General features: G+C 43.0%; 1 protein-coding gene across 4 annotated transcripts in view; it reads right to left on the bottom strand.

The window, feature by feature from the left end:
* Positions 1 to 13,543, bottom strand: part of rnft2 (ring finger protein, transmembrane 2) — an 86,282-nt gene that overhangs the window by 58,506 nt on the left and 14,233 nt on the right. For all 4 annotated transcript variants that reach the window (XM_038790999.1, XM_038791008.1, XM_038791018.1 and 1 more), the window contains 2 exons: positions 9,651 to 9,727; positions 3,116 to 3,216 (listed from right to left, as the gene is read on the bottom strand). In XM_038790999.1, coding sequence (XP_038646927.1) covers positions 3,116 to 3,216; positions 9,651 to 9,727 — 178 coding nt within the window. The remainder of the gene's footprint in view (positions 1 to 3,115; positions 3,217 to 9,650; positions 9,728 to 13,543) is intronic.

Raw genomic sequence — 13,543 nt, 5'->3', positions numbered from 1 at the left:
CTTCCCCATTGGTTCCATTGTTAAAGATTCCCCCAGACTGCAATCAAGTAGAAATCACTGAACTGATAAAAACCTGCCCTTTAAACCTATTGGTCTCACTATAAAGCCCTTGAAAATATTATACCTTGTTGAATGTGATTTTAATGGCATATGACGTTAACTAGATTTTAATGGCATATGACGTTAATAATTAGTTGAAAAACCTTAGTATCCCTGAAAAATGAATTTTATGTTAAGCATCTACCTTAATTCCAGGTGTATATTTCAATCCTTTGTTTTACTTTGATAAATGATTTTATTAAAAAGGAAAAATTCAGTGCATTTACTTTCTGGTTTGCTGCCTGTGCGAATACTTGAATCTGATCGGCTGCTTATCCTGTTTGATGACATCACTGTTGCTGCATGCCTGGAGGTCCTCGTCACATGGCGTCAGCTTCAAACTGACTTCTGGAAAGGAGAAATCTAAGCCACAGCATTGTCTATATCTTTGTAGGCTACTTTCTTTGAAGTTATTGGCGAGTACCATCATTTTGCCGCTAACCGCAAAATCTAGGCTTATATTGGCATTTATAAAGCCAAGGATCTAGTATATCTTTTTCATAATCTTCTCAACTTACCCTGTACATTCAAAGATTTGTCTATGTCTGTGCATATGTCACTCTGTTCCTGCAAATACTTTTAAACTTGTAACTATTTTGTGCTATCTCATCTCTTAATTTATCCTACCAAAATAAGTCAGTTCACATTTGTCTGTGTTCATTTTCATTTGCCATGAGTGTTCATTTCACCAGTCTGTTTAAGTCCCCTTGAAATCTATCACCATCACCTTCACTGTTTACCTCATGTCAGAGTTTTGTGACGTCTTCAAATTTTTAAATTGTGTCCTGGATTCCCTAGTCTAGGTTATCAACATGCATTAAAAGGAGCATTGATCCCAAAGCATTGATCACTGACCACTTCTCTCCACCTTGAAAATCAAATTGGTCACCACTACTCTGCTTTCTGTCTCTTAGCTAACTTTGTTTCCACATATCAAACATCCCCGTTACTTCATCAAAGAATTCAATCAAGTTGGCCAAACAGAAATTGCCTTTAACAATTCCATCCTGGCTTTTATTTATTTACATACTTTGCCAAGCGCTGGTTCATTTTGTCCTGGATTTATAATTAAAGGTTTCCTTACAACTGAGGTTAAACTGGCCAATCTATAGTTACAATCCTACCCCATTTTGAACAATACTGCAACATTTGCAATCGTCCAATCCTTTGGCACCATTCCCATATCTAAAAAGATTGGAAATTTAAGGCGAGAGCCACAATTCACAGTTTTACTTCCCTCAGCAACCTGGGGGTGCATGGGGATCGCGGGGACTTCTCTACTTTGACGACCTCCAGTCTTTTAAGTGCTTCCATTTTATCTAATCCTATTCAATCCAATCCAAGCTGTTTCAGTATAGCTACAACACTGAAATCTGTCAATGTGGAAAAAAACCACTGGTATGTCCTGTCCGCAAAAAGCACGACAAATCCAACCATGCCAATAACCACTCAATCTGTCTCGCATTCATCAGCAAAATGATGAAAAGTGTTGTTGACTGCTATCAAGCATCAGTTACTCAGCAACAACTTGCTCACTGATACTTAGTTTAGGTACTACCAGGGTCATTCAGCTTCTGACCTCATTACAACCTTAGTCCAAACATGGACAAAAGAGCTAAACACGAGAAGTGAGGGAGAATGACTTCCGTTGACATCAAGGCACCATTTGACCAATTGCAGCATCAAAGAGTCCTAGCAAAACTGGAGTCAAGAGGAATCAGGGAGAAAACTCTGCACTGGTTGGAGTCATACCTAGTTTAAATGAAGATACTTTTGTTGTCTGAGGTCCCAGGACATCACTGCAAGAGTTCCTCAGGGCAGTGCCCTAGACCCAGCCATCTTCAGCTGCTTCATAAATGACCTTCCCTCCATCATAAAGTCAGAAGTGAAATTGTTTGCTGAAGATTGCAGAATGTTCAGCACCATTATCTACTCTTCAGATAATGAAGATGCCCATGCCCATATGCAACAAGACCTCAACTACATTCAGGCTTTGGCTGATAAATGGCATGTAGCATCCACACCATACAGGTGACAGACAAAGGACATCTCCAACAAGAGAGAATCCAACCATCTCCCCCTGAGATTCAATGGCATTTCTATCACTGAATCGACATCCGAGGGGTTACCATTAATCAGAAGCAGAACTTGAACAGCCACATAAATACCGTGGCTACAACAGTAGGTCAGAGACTGGGAGACCAGTGAAGAGTAACTCACTTCCTGACCCCCTGATTCCCTAAAGTCTGTTCACCTGCCACAAGGCACAAGTCAGGAGTGTGATGGAATACTTTCCATTTGCCTGGTTGAGTCCAGCTCCAAGAACATTCAAGAAGCTCGACCGCATTCAGGGAAAAGCAGCCCATTTGATTAGCACCACATCCACCCCCTCCACCATCACCGCTCAGTGGCAGCAATGAATGGCATCCACCTACACAACATGGACTGCAGCTGTTCGAAAGGGCAGCTCACCATCCTTTTCTCAAGGGCAATTAAGGATGGGCAATAAATGCTGGCCTAGCCAGCGAAGTCCACTTCCATGAAAGAATTAAAAATAAATAAATAAATTCTCAGACTGAGGAATGAATAAACTGCGGTCAAGTATGGTTGAATCAATAATCATACTTCTGTTTGGGTTGTGAATTATGAATCTAGTATAACATTAACATTGTTTACCTCAAGTCCAATTAATTAATAAGATATATTTGTATGGGCTGGGGAAGCAGTTAGTCCAAAAACCAATGTCCTTTAAGCAAGACAACCATTGTGGATGCCTCTTTACTGCCCTCTGAAAAAAGTCGCTCGGTTGTATGAAGCCACTATCAGTGGTTCAAGGGGATGGAACAGCATCACTTTCCCAGGGAAACAAGGGATGGGCAATAAATGCTGGACTTGCCAGCAATGCCTCTATCCCAAGAAATAAAAAACTCGAATACAATTACATTTCTAAGAAACAAAACAATACATTTTTAAAAATATAATTTTAAATAACACATTACATACTCAAACATCTTACCTTTTGTAGAGCTCCTGGGCACTGAAAGTATAATACAAATACAATGTATTCCCAGTGAGGAATACCAATATCCACAGGCATACAAGTATTGATCTTTGCTCCTGTCCAAAAAGAAAAGAAGCAACAAGAACATTGAAAGCTTCAAAAACGAAAGAAAAGGCTCTCGTTGCTGTTTTCCCCCTCTCCAAGATTAATGTTAATTTTAATTGATTTATATCACTGTATTGAACATACATTTCACTTTACACACATCAAGTTCCAGTATTATCCAAAATATGGGGTGGCATTTACCGGCTTTCCACGCCAGTGGGAATTCCAGTCTGATGCCGGCGCATGTGTTTCCTGGTGACGAGGAGTGATGTCAAGAGGAAATCCCATTGACAACAGCGGTACTGGTAGATCCCGCTGGCGGGCCGCCTCCGACCCCTAAAACAGGTGGGGGGTGGGGTGCATTTATATAGAATAGATAATAATAGAATAAATATTGGCAGAGGAACATAGGCTGCTCTCCCCTTTGAGAACTGAATGACGGTGATTTAACCTGAGGGTCACCAAACCTCAGGCGAGGGGCAAGGTTGAGAAGGCGGAACCTTTGTGAATAACCTCAGCCGGCATGGGAATTGAACCTGGATCGCGTTGTTGGTGTTATTCCGCATCACAAACCATCCATTCAGCCAACTGAGCGAACTGACCCCCTAGTTATATAGAATATCTAACAGTGGAAAATGAGCCAAATTGGGGCACAATCAAAAAATGGATGCAGAGGCAAAGAAATTATTAAAATAAAAGCAAAATGCTACAGATGCTGGAAATATGAAATAAGAACTGAAAATGCTGGAAAAACTCAGCAGGCCTGGCAGTGTCTGTGGAAAGGGAAACAGAATCAATGTTTTGAATCTGTATGGATAAAAGCAAATTACTGCGGATGCTGGAATCTGAAACGAAAGAAAAAGTGCTGGAAAATCTCAGCAGATCTGGCAGCATCTGTAGGGAGAACAAAGAGCTAACGTTTCGAGTTGGATGACTCTTTGTCAAAGCTGACAGACAGAGAAAGTGGGAAATATTTATACTGTGGAGTGAGAATGAAAGATGAGTCAAAGCCACAGAAACCCAGGGAAACCGGGTGCTAATGGCCACAGAAACCAAGGAGAAAGAGTGCTAATATAGAACATAGAACAGTACAGCACAGAACAGGCCCTTCGGCCCTCGATGTTATGCCGAGCAATGATCACCCTACTCAAACCCACGTATCCACCCAATACCCGTAACCCAACAACCCTCCCCTTAACCTTACATTTTTAGGACACTACGGGCAATTTAGCATGGCCAATCCACCTAACCCGCACATCTTTGGACTGTGGGAGGAAACCGGAGCACCCGGAGGAAACCCACGCACACACGGGGAGGACGTGCAGACTCCGCACAGACAGTGACCCAGCCGGGAATCGAACCTGGGACCCTGGAGCTGTGAAGCATTTATGCTAACCACCATGCTACCGTGCAGTCCCCAGAGAGAACAAAAGATGTGGGGTGAAATTTTCCCAAAGGGAGACAAACTGCCGATGCAGGAGTGAAACCCGGAGTGTTTCACTCCGAAATCGGAGGCCGCACCTCGCCCCCTATTCTCCGCCCCCCCCCCCCCCCCCCCCCCGGCTAGGAGCGGCGGCGCGTCAATCTCGTGCGCCGGGCCTTGATGATTGCGTTAAAGCGGCGCGGCCTGAATGACGTGGCCGGCGGCGCCTAAATGACATCACCCGCGCATGCGCAGGTTGGCCGGCGCCAACCCGCGCATGCGGTCTTCCCCTCCGCTGCCCCGCAAGACATGGAGGATTGATCTTGCGGGCGGCGGAGGGAAAAGAGTGCGTCTTTTAGAGACGCCGGCCGGCGATCGGTGGGCACCGATCGCGGGCTAGACCCCTCCTGAGCATGCCCCTGGTGCTCGATCCTTCCTCCGCCCCCCCACATGCAGCAGTCGCGCGATGTTCACGCCAGCAGCAACCAGGTGTGGTCGGCGCCGGCGTGAACCGGTCGAGTTCAGCAGGCCGCTCGATTCATCCGGGCCGGAGAATTGCCGCTCGACTGGAGCTGCGATTCTCCGAGCGGCCTGTCGCAAAACGCAACACGCTATTTTGGGGGAGTGGGAGAATCGCGTGGGGGTGCCTGGGCGGCGTGGCGTGATTCGCCCGGCATTCCCGCGATTCTCCCACCCAGCGTGGGGGTCGGAGAATCGCGCCCGTGAAAGGCCAAACAGCAGAGAAACTAACATCAGAGGGTGAACTCCCATGGCACCTTCCCATGCAATCGCAGAAGGTGTAACACCTGCCCCTTTAACTCTTCCATGCTTAACATCCCAGGCCCAAAACACTCATTCCAGGTAAAGAAGTGTTTCACTTGCATCTCTTCCAATTTGGTCTACTGCATTCGCTGCTCCCAATGTGGTCTGCTCTATATCGGAGAGACCAAATGCAGACTGGGTGATCGCTTTGCTGAGCATCTTCGGTCTGTGCGCATTCAGGACCCTGACCTTCCTGGTTGATTGCCATTTTAACAAAAGACCCTGCTCCCATGCCCACATGTCTGTATTTGGCCTGCTGCAATGTTCCAGTGAAGCTCAATGCAAACTGGAGGAACAACATCTCACCTTCCGGTTAGGCACGCTACAGCGTTCCGGTCTCAACACTGAATTCAACAACTTCAGATGATTAGCTCTACCCCACCTCGACCCATTTGTTTTCATCCCATTTCATTTGAACTGTCTTTTACCATTTCTTTCTTTATATATATTTAACCTCTCCCCCATCTTATCCGCCTTTCCTTACCCTTTCTCCTCTTTGCTTCCCCCTACCCTCCCCCCACATCTACAGTTCACCCTCTGATGTTAGTTTCTCTGCTGTTTGGCATGTCACATCTTTTGTCCTCTCTGGGGACTGCCATTAAAACTCTTTCCCCTTGGTTTCTGTGGCCATTAGCACCCGGTTTCCCTGGGTTTCTGTGGCTATGACTCATCTTTCATTCTCACTCCACAGTATAAATATTTCCCACTCTGTCTGTTAGCTTTGACAAAGAGTCATCGGACTTGAAACCTTAGCTCTTTTATCTCCCTACAAATGCCAGACCTGCTGAGATTTTCCAGCATTTTCTCTTTCAAATATGTATGGATCTTCTTCAGAGCTAAAGAGAGGGAAAAATATTAACATTGAGGAAGACAGGGCATAGAGCAGCACAGTAGTTACTTCACTGCTCCAGGGTCCCAGGTTTGATTCCTGGCTTGGGTCACTGTCTGCGCGGAGTCTGCACGTTCTCCCCATGTCTGCGTGGGTTTCCTTCGGGTGCTCCAATTTCCTCCCACAGTCCAAAGACTTGCAGGTTAGGTGGATTGGCCATGATAAATTGCCCTTAGTGTTCAAAAAAAGATGAGGCAGGGTTAATGGGTTATGTGGATAGGGTGGAGTTGTGGGCTTGGGTAGGGTATCTTTCCAAGGGCCGGTGCAGGCTCAATGGGCCAAATGGCCTCCTTTTGCACTGTAAATTCTATGATTCTATGTAAAACTTTCTCTGAATATAGTTATTACTTTAAAATAATTCCTCGGAAAAACTGATAGGCCTCGGCATTTTGGGCAGTGCTCTCTGCCCATCATCTGAGGGCATGACTGGAACAGGTAAAACAGTCTTTCTCTTGTTCCAGTCATTCCACCTGTTCCAGTCATTCCTCCAAATGGCAGGTAGAGTACGCTGCCCTAAAGGAAGACGCCCATCAGCTTTTCCAAGGAACTATTTGAATGTACTATCTGCTCTTTTCAGAGCAAATATTTTACATTGTATAACCACAAATTTGTCTTCTTCAAAGTTATTGCTCTCATCATGAAAACCTTCCAACAACTTTTATGAAGATATTAGTAGAGGTGCGCAAAAAGCTTGGTCAAAGATGTGGGTTTTAAGAACGGTCTTAAAAGTTGAGAGGTGGCAAAATAAAGGGATATGAAGGAGATTTCAGAGTACAGTGCTTAGATGAACGAAGGCAAAGCAGTTAAGGGTTAAGTGATGGAGGAGGAGGAGGTTGCACAAGAGACCTGAGTGAGAGAAATGATGAGCTTGGGGGGAGAGCTAAAGGGCTGGAGATAGTGAGGGGCAAGGCTATGAAGGATGTTAAATATGAGATGAGAATTTTAAAATTGAGACATTGGAAGGCAATGCCAGTCAACAAACACAGAGGTGATGGGTGAGCAGGACCTGGCACTTGGGCAGAATCTGTCCAACAGAGTACTGGATAAACTGAAGTTTAAGGATTGTGAAGTATAGGAGACTAGCTTGGAGTGAATTGAAATAGTCAAATCAAAAAGATAAATTAGGGTTTCAGCCAGCAGGTGATTGGAGGTAGAGTTGGATGTGACAATGTCAGAGGTTGGAATAGGTGGTCTTTGTAGTAGAGGAGATACAAGGTCATAAACTCAGCTTCTGTTTTAAAAGGGCTGACATTGTAAACATTATAGTTCAGTCAGAGGCTAGAGGGAGATGGGCCAGTGGCAAGAGTATGGAGATTGTGACAGGGGTCAAAGGCATTGACTTCCGTCCTCCTAACAGTTATGCACAGGGAATAGCAACTCAGCCAAGCCTGGATTGGATAAGCAGTCGAACAACAAAGAGGCAGTTGAAGGGTTGAGATTTGCTGGGGAGGTAGAACTAGATGGTATTAACATGTGTGTAAAAGCTGATACCTTGTCAGCATATTATACCACAAAGAAGCATAAAGAAGAGGACACCAGGGATATATTCTTGGGGGCAATAAGGGGGGGGGCGGGGGTCAATAATGTGAGTGGGGAAAACGTCTCATTCATAGGTTACAAAAAGTAATTGTGGTAGAATTTTTAAAAACAGAAGTGGGCCCGCCCACATGTAGAGCAGCAGTCAGGTATCAAGCAAACCCTTTAACATAATTAGTCAGCTCTTTAGATTAATTGGAAAGTGCACTACATGATGAGTGCAACATGTGGCAAGAACTGTGAATGACAGTCTCCATTTTATACACAAGAAGCTACTTAAGAAGAATTGCAAAGCAGTGAGCTCACTCAGAAGTCCAAAAGCGACAAAAAAAACCTGAATGATTTACAACGGTGATCTCAACTTCAGAGATGAGATTATTCTACTGTAAATTGCTCTGTAATCTTTATTTTATCATACAATGCAAAGCAATTTTACCTTCAGATTTTTGTTAGAAAATATATGAAGGGGAGCTCAACTGCCAAGATCATGTTCCATATATTTGGTCCATGTCAATGTTGAAGGATTTGTCATGACAGAATCACTGAAAGATTGTTAACCGATAAACCAACAGCTTGATAACAGAAAATAACACTGTCAAAACAATATTTTTCCATCCCTGCAAAATGTCAGAAGCAGGAATTGTGGACAGAACAACAAACAATGTAATTAGTTAGAGGCTTTCTCTGTGCCAAGTTGGTTGATCCTTGACAGGATGGCAAGAGAGAGCTACCACTGAGAGAAGAAATCAGGCAAGGTTCCCACTCCTGACAGTTATCCAGCAGGTCCTGCAGGAAAGCGCTTGTATTGATGCTGATGGAGGACAGATTGGGCTCAGTTGTAAAGCCTTCTGATAGCTGAACAGCTTGTCGGCACTTACTACTTTCTGGGATTGTATGAGGATGGCAATTTGGGTGAGCTACTGGAAGGTAGTCAGCACCGATGAAGTCATACCCCAGGCAAAATAAAATGTCAAAACTTAGCCGCAGTCAAGAAAGGAACAAGAAAAGGCAAAACGTAATAAATCGTGCAGTTGGGAGAAGTTGAATCTACTGTGATCTTTCAAATTAAATTATTTCTGAACATTAAACAGTGGTGTATGCATGGGTACCGTGTCTGCGAAGGTCTCACCCCCACAATCCAAAGGTGTGCAGGGTTGGTAGATTGGTCATGTTAAATTGCCCATTAATTGGAAAAAAAATGAAGTGGGTACTTCAAATTTAAAAATAAAGTGTCTGCGTGGGTTTACTCCAGGTACCAGGTTTCCTCCCGCAAATCCTGAAAGACGTGCTTATTAGGTGAATTGAATGTTCTGAATTCTCCCTCTATGTACCCAAACAGGCGGCGGAGTGTGGCGACTAGGGGATTTTCACAGTAACTTCATTGCAGTGATAATGCAAGCCTACTTGTGACACTAATAAAGATTATGTATACTGTACTGAATTTAAATAAACCCAACACAGATAACAAATGTACCTGAGGAACCCCAAGGATTTGTGCCGATGACCTTCCAACTAATTTAACCAAATACGGTGAAGAAAGAGTATTGAAGGCCCAAAGTAGAGCAAAGGCACATTCTGATAGGACTGGAAGTAATGAATGGTTGGCAGCTCGTGCTATTCTGCTCTTCTTCATCTGCAGAACAGCGCAAGGCAAAAGAAAAGTGGGAAACTAAAAAGGGTGTGAAATCCTTTACTTTTTTGGGGGGGGGGATATTCTAACAAAATGCAATGTACGTTGAACGCAACAGAAAATCACTAATAAGTAAAATACTCACTCTTAAAGAAACTTGGTGCTTAACTGTTAAGTTTGCGTATGCAAAAGTACTTGCCATTCCAATTAATACAGCAATACCTGTATGGAAAAAAAAAACAGCTACTGTATGTAGTATCATGCATGATAATCTCTCCCAAAAAAAGACTTGGGGCTGGATTCTCCACCGGCGGAATGCTCCGTTTTACCGACAGCCTGGGAGATTCCCGACGGCGTGGGGCTGCCCCACAATGGGAAACCCCATCGACCGACCGGCGTAACGAAGCATCCCACCGGCGGGGTGAACCTGAAATGTGGCATGGCGGGGCGGAGAATCCAGCCCTTGCATTTATGTTGTGCTTTTCATGACCCACTGGGTGTCTCAAAGTGCTTTACAGCCAGTGAAGTACTTTTGAAGTGCAGTCACTAATGTAGGAAACGTGGCAGCCAATAAGCACACAGTAAACGGTCAGCACACCCAGCAACGTATAATGTCCAAATAATTTGCTTTTGTGATGTTGATCAAGAGTTAAATATAAAGATATGAGAATATAAAAATCAATGTCAAAGTAATGACTGGATCCACTGTTGCTTGCACAAGTATATGATTCAGGATTAATTACATAGTCATTATATTCACGGTACTCTGAGAAATACTTAGCTGCGGCGTCTAACTTGGCATCATCTACGAAATGGCAAAGTGCATTTATGCCTTTCCATTAGGATGATCATGATTCTTCTCTTGTACTGGAACATTATGGATTACTTGTAATTAGGATGGATCATGGTGAACACTCCCAAACATGGCTGGAATATGTGACTATACTGGCATAACATGATTCCTAGGTGATAGTTGCTGAGCTGATTATTGTTTTGACCTAAACAATTTAGAACAATAAGGAAAATTTAAAAAAAATTAAACAGGACCTCTGACAGATAAAACAAGAGTTTTGTGCGTTGATGCAGGTTTCAAAAGAAATCTGAATAAAGCCAGAACGTAAAGACACAACTCCAATATCGAGATCACAAATAAGACAGTACGAAGCCAATTTAATGTTAAAAAATGAAATGCTGGAAATATTGAGTAGGTCAGACAATATCTGTGGAGGGAGTTAACGTTTCAGGTCAACGACCTTTCAATTTAGGATTTCACATGGGATTTTTAGTGCATGGTCAAACTTGTTACGAATTAGGCACAGGAGGAGGCCACTTGGCCCCTCTAGCCTGCTCAGCCATTCAATGCGATTATGACTGATCTGATTGTAACTTCAACGTCACATTCCTGCCTACCCCCAATAACCTTTCACCCCCTTGTTAAATCAAGAATATATCTAGATCTGGCTTAAAAATATTCAAAGACTCTGTTTCCAACTCCTTTTGAGGAAGAGAGGCCAGAGACTCGAGACTCTCAGAGAAAAAAATTAAATGAAGCAACCCCGGATTTTTGAACAGTGTTTCCTAGTTCTAGATTCTCTGACAAGAGGAAACATCTTCTCCACATCCACACTGTCAATGCCCATCGGGCTCTTAAAGTTTCGATCAAGTTGATCTTACTATTCTAAACTCAGGATACAAATCTAAACTCTCTAATCTTCCTCGTACGACAACCCACACATTCCTGGAATTCATCTAGTAAACCTTCTCTGAACTGCTTCCATAATATTTACATCTTTCCTTAGATAACTTGACCAATAATGTACATAATACTCCAGATGTGGTCTCACCAATGGCCTGTACAACTGAAGGATAATGATCATATTTTTGCAATTCTATTAGGTTTCCTAATTACTTGCTGTATTTGTATACCAGCCTTTTGTGATTCATGCACTAGGACACCAGATCCCTCTGCACTTCAGAGCTCTGCAATATCATTTTAGATAATATGCTTCTTTTTTATTCTCCCTGCCAAAATGGATAATTTCACATTTTCCCACATTATGCTCCATTTGTCAAACATTTGTCCACTCACTTAACCTATCTATGTCAAGGCCAGCATGGTGGTACTTTGGTTAACACTGCTGCCTTACAACGTCAGAGTCCGGGATTAAATTCTGACCTTGGGTGATTACGTGTGGCGTTTGTACGTTCTCTCCGTGTCTGCGTGGGTTTCCTCCGGATGCTCAGGTTTCTGCCCACAGTCCAAAGATGTGCAGGTAAGGTACATTAGCCATGCTAAATTGCCCCTTATGTGTTCAGGGATGTACAGGTTAGGTTACGAGAATACGGCGGGGAGCAGGGGGGAGTGGACCTGAGTAGAGTACTCTTTCGGAGCTTCGGTGCAGACTCGATGGACTGAATGGCCTCCTTCTGCAATGTAGGGAATCTACAGCTCTCTTACGTCCTCTGAACAATTTACGTTCCGTCCTATCTTTGTGTCGTCAGCAAATTTAGCAACCATACCTTCAGTCCCTTCATCCAAGTCATTTATATAAATTGTAAAAGTTTGGGTCTAGCACTGGTCCCTGTGACACACCACTTGTCACAACCTGCCAACTAGAAAAAGACCCATTTAGATCTACTCTTTCCTATTAGCTGTCAAATATTCAATCCTTACCAATATGTTGCCACCTACACCATGAGTTTTTATTTTGCGCAATAATCTTTGACATGGCACCTTATCAAATGCCTTCTTGAAATCTAAGTATAGTACATCTACGGGCTCCCCTTCATACACAGCACATGGGAGTCCTTCAAAGAACTCCAATAAATTGGCCAAACATGATCTCCCTTTCACAAAACCACACTGAATCGACCTGATTGCTGCAAATTTTTCCAAGTGCCCTGCTAGAACCTCTTTTATAATGGCTTCTAATAGATGGTTGGCTAACCAACCTATTGTTTCCTGTTTTTTGCCTCCCTCCCTTTCTGAATAAAAGGAGTTACATTTGCTATTTCCCAACCTAATAGAACCTTCCCCGGATCTAGGGAATTTTGGAAAATTAAAACCAATGCATCAGCTATCTCATTAGCCATATCTTTCCAGACTTTAGGATGAAATCCATCTAGACCAGGGGATTTGGCAGCCCGCAGACCCAACAATTTTCTCAATACCACGTCCCTGGCGATTGTAATTTTCCTGAGTTCCTCACTGCCCTCTACTTCCTGATTAACAGCTATTTCTGGTAAGTTATTGGTACTCCCTATAGTGAAGACAAATGCAAAATACCAGCTTAATTCATCTGCCATAACCCTACTTTCCATTATCATTTCTGCAGATTCACCTTCTATGGGACCAATGCTCACTTTGTTAACTATTTTCTTATTTAAATGTCTATAGTAGCTCTTACTGTCCACCTTTATACTAATGGCTTGCGTTTTCTCGTACACTAGTTTTTCCTTTGTTTGATGTTCTTTATATTCTTTCCAATCTTCAGGCCTACCACTGATCTTTGCATAAATATATGTTGTGCCTTTCAGTTTAATACTGTCTTTAACTTTGTTAATTAACCAGATGATGGGCCTTCCATTTTTCTCTGTCATTGGAATATGTCAATTCTGTATATTCTGAAGTATCTCTTTAAACGTCTGCCACTGAACACCTGTTGATCTATCACTTAAGCATATTTACCAATTCACTTTAGCCATCTCTTTTTTCATTCCCTCATAATTGCCCTTATTTAAGTTTAAAATACTAGTCTTGGACGCACTCTTCTCACCCTCAAACTGAATATAAAATTCAGTCATATTATGATTACTGCTACCTAGGGGAGCCTTCACTATGAGGTTATTCATTAATCCTATCTCATTGCATACTACCAGGTTCAGTATAACCTGCCCTCTGGTTGGCTCCAGAATTGTTGGATTCTTAACTGAAACTTTTAAACCCATCAGCTTATTGCTAAATAGAGGAAGAGAGGAAAGATACATGTAAATTGGTTGGTCATCTCTTTTTGTAAAAATCCACACATTATACACAGC

Source organism: Scyliorhinus canicula, chromosome 1, assembly GCF_902713615.1.
Source record: "Scyliorhinus canicula chromosome 1, sScyCan1.1, whole genome shotgun sequence".
NCBI classification, from domain to species: Eukaryota; Metazoa; Chordata; class Chondrichthyes; order Carcharhiniformes; family Scyliorhinidae; genus Scyliorhinus; species Scyliorhinus canicula.
The sequence above is the reverse complement of the archived record's forward strand: the minus strand, read 5'-3'. Positions and strand labels throughout refer to the sequence as shown.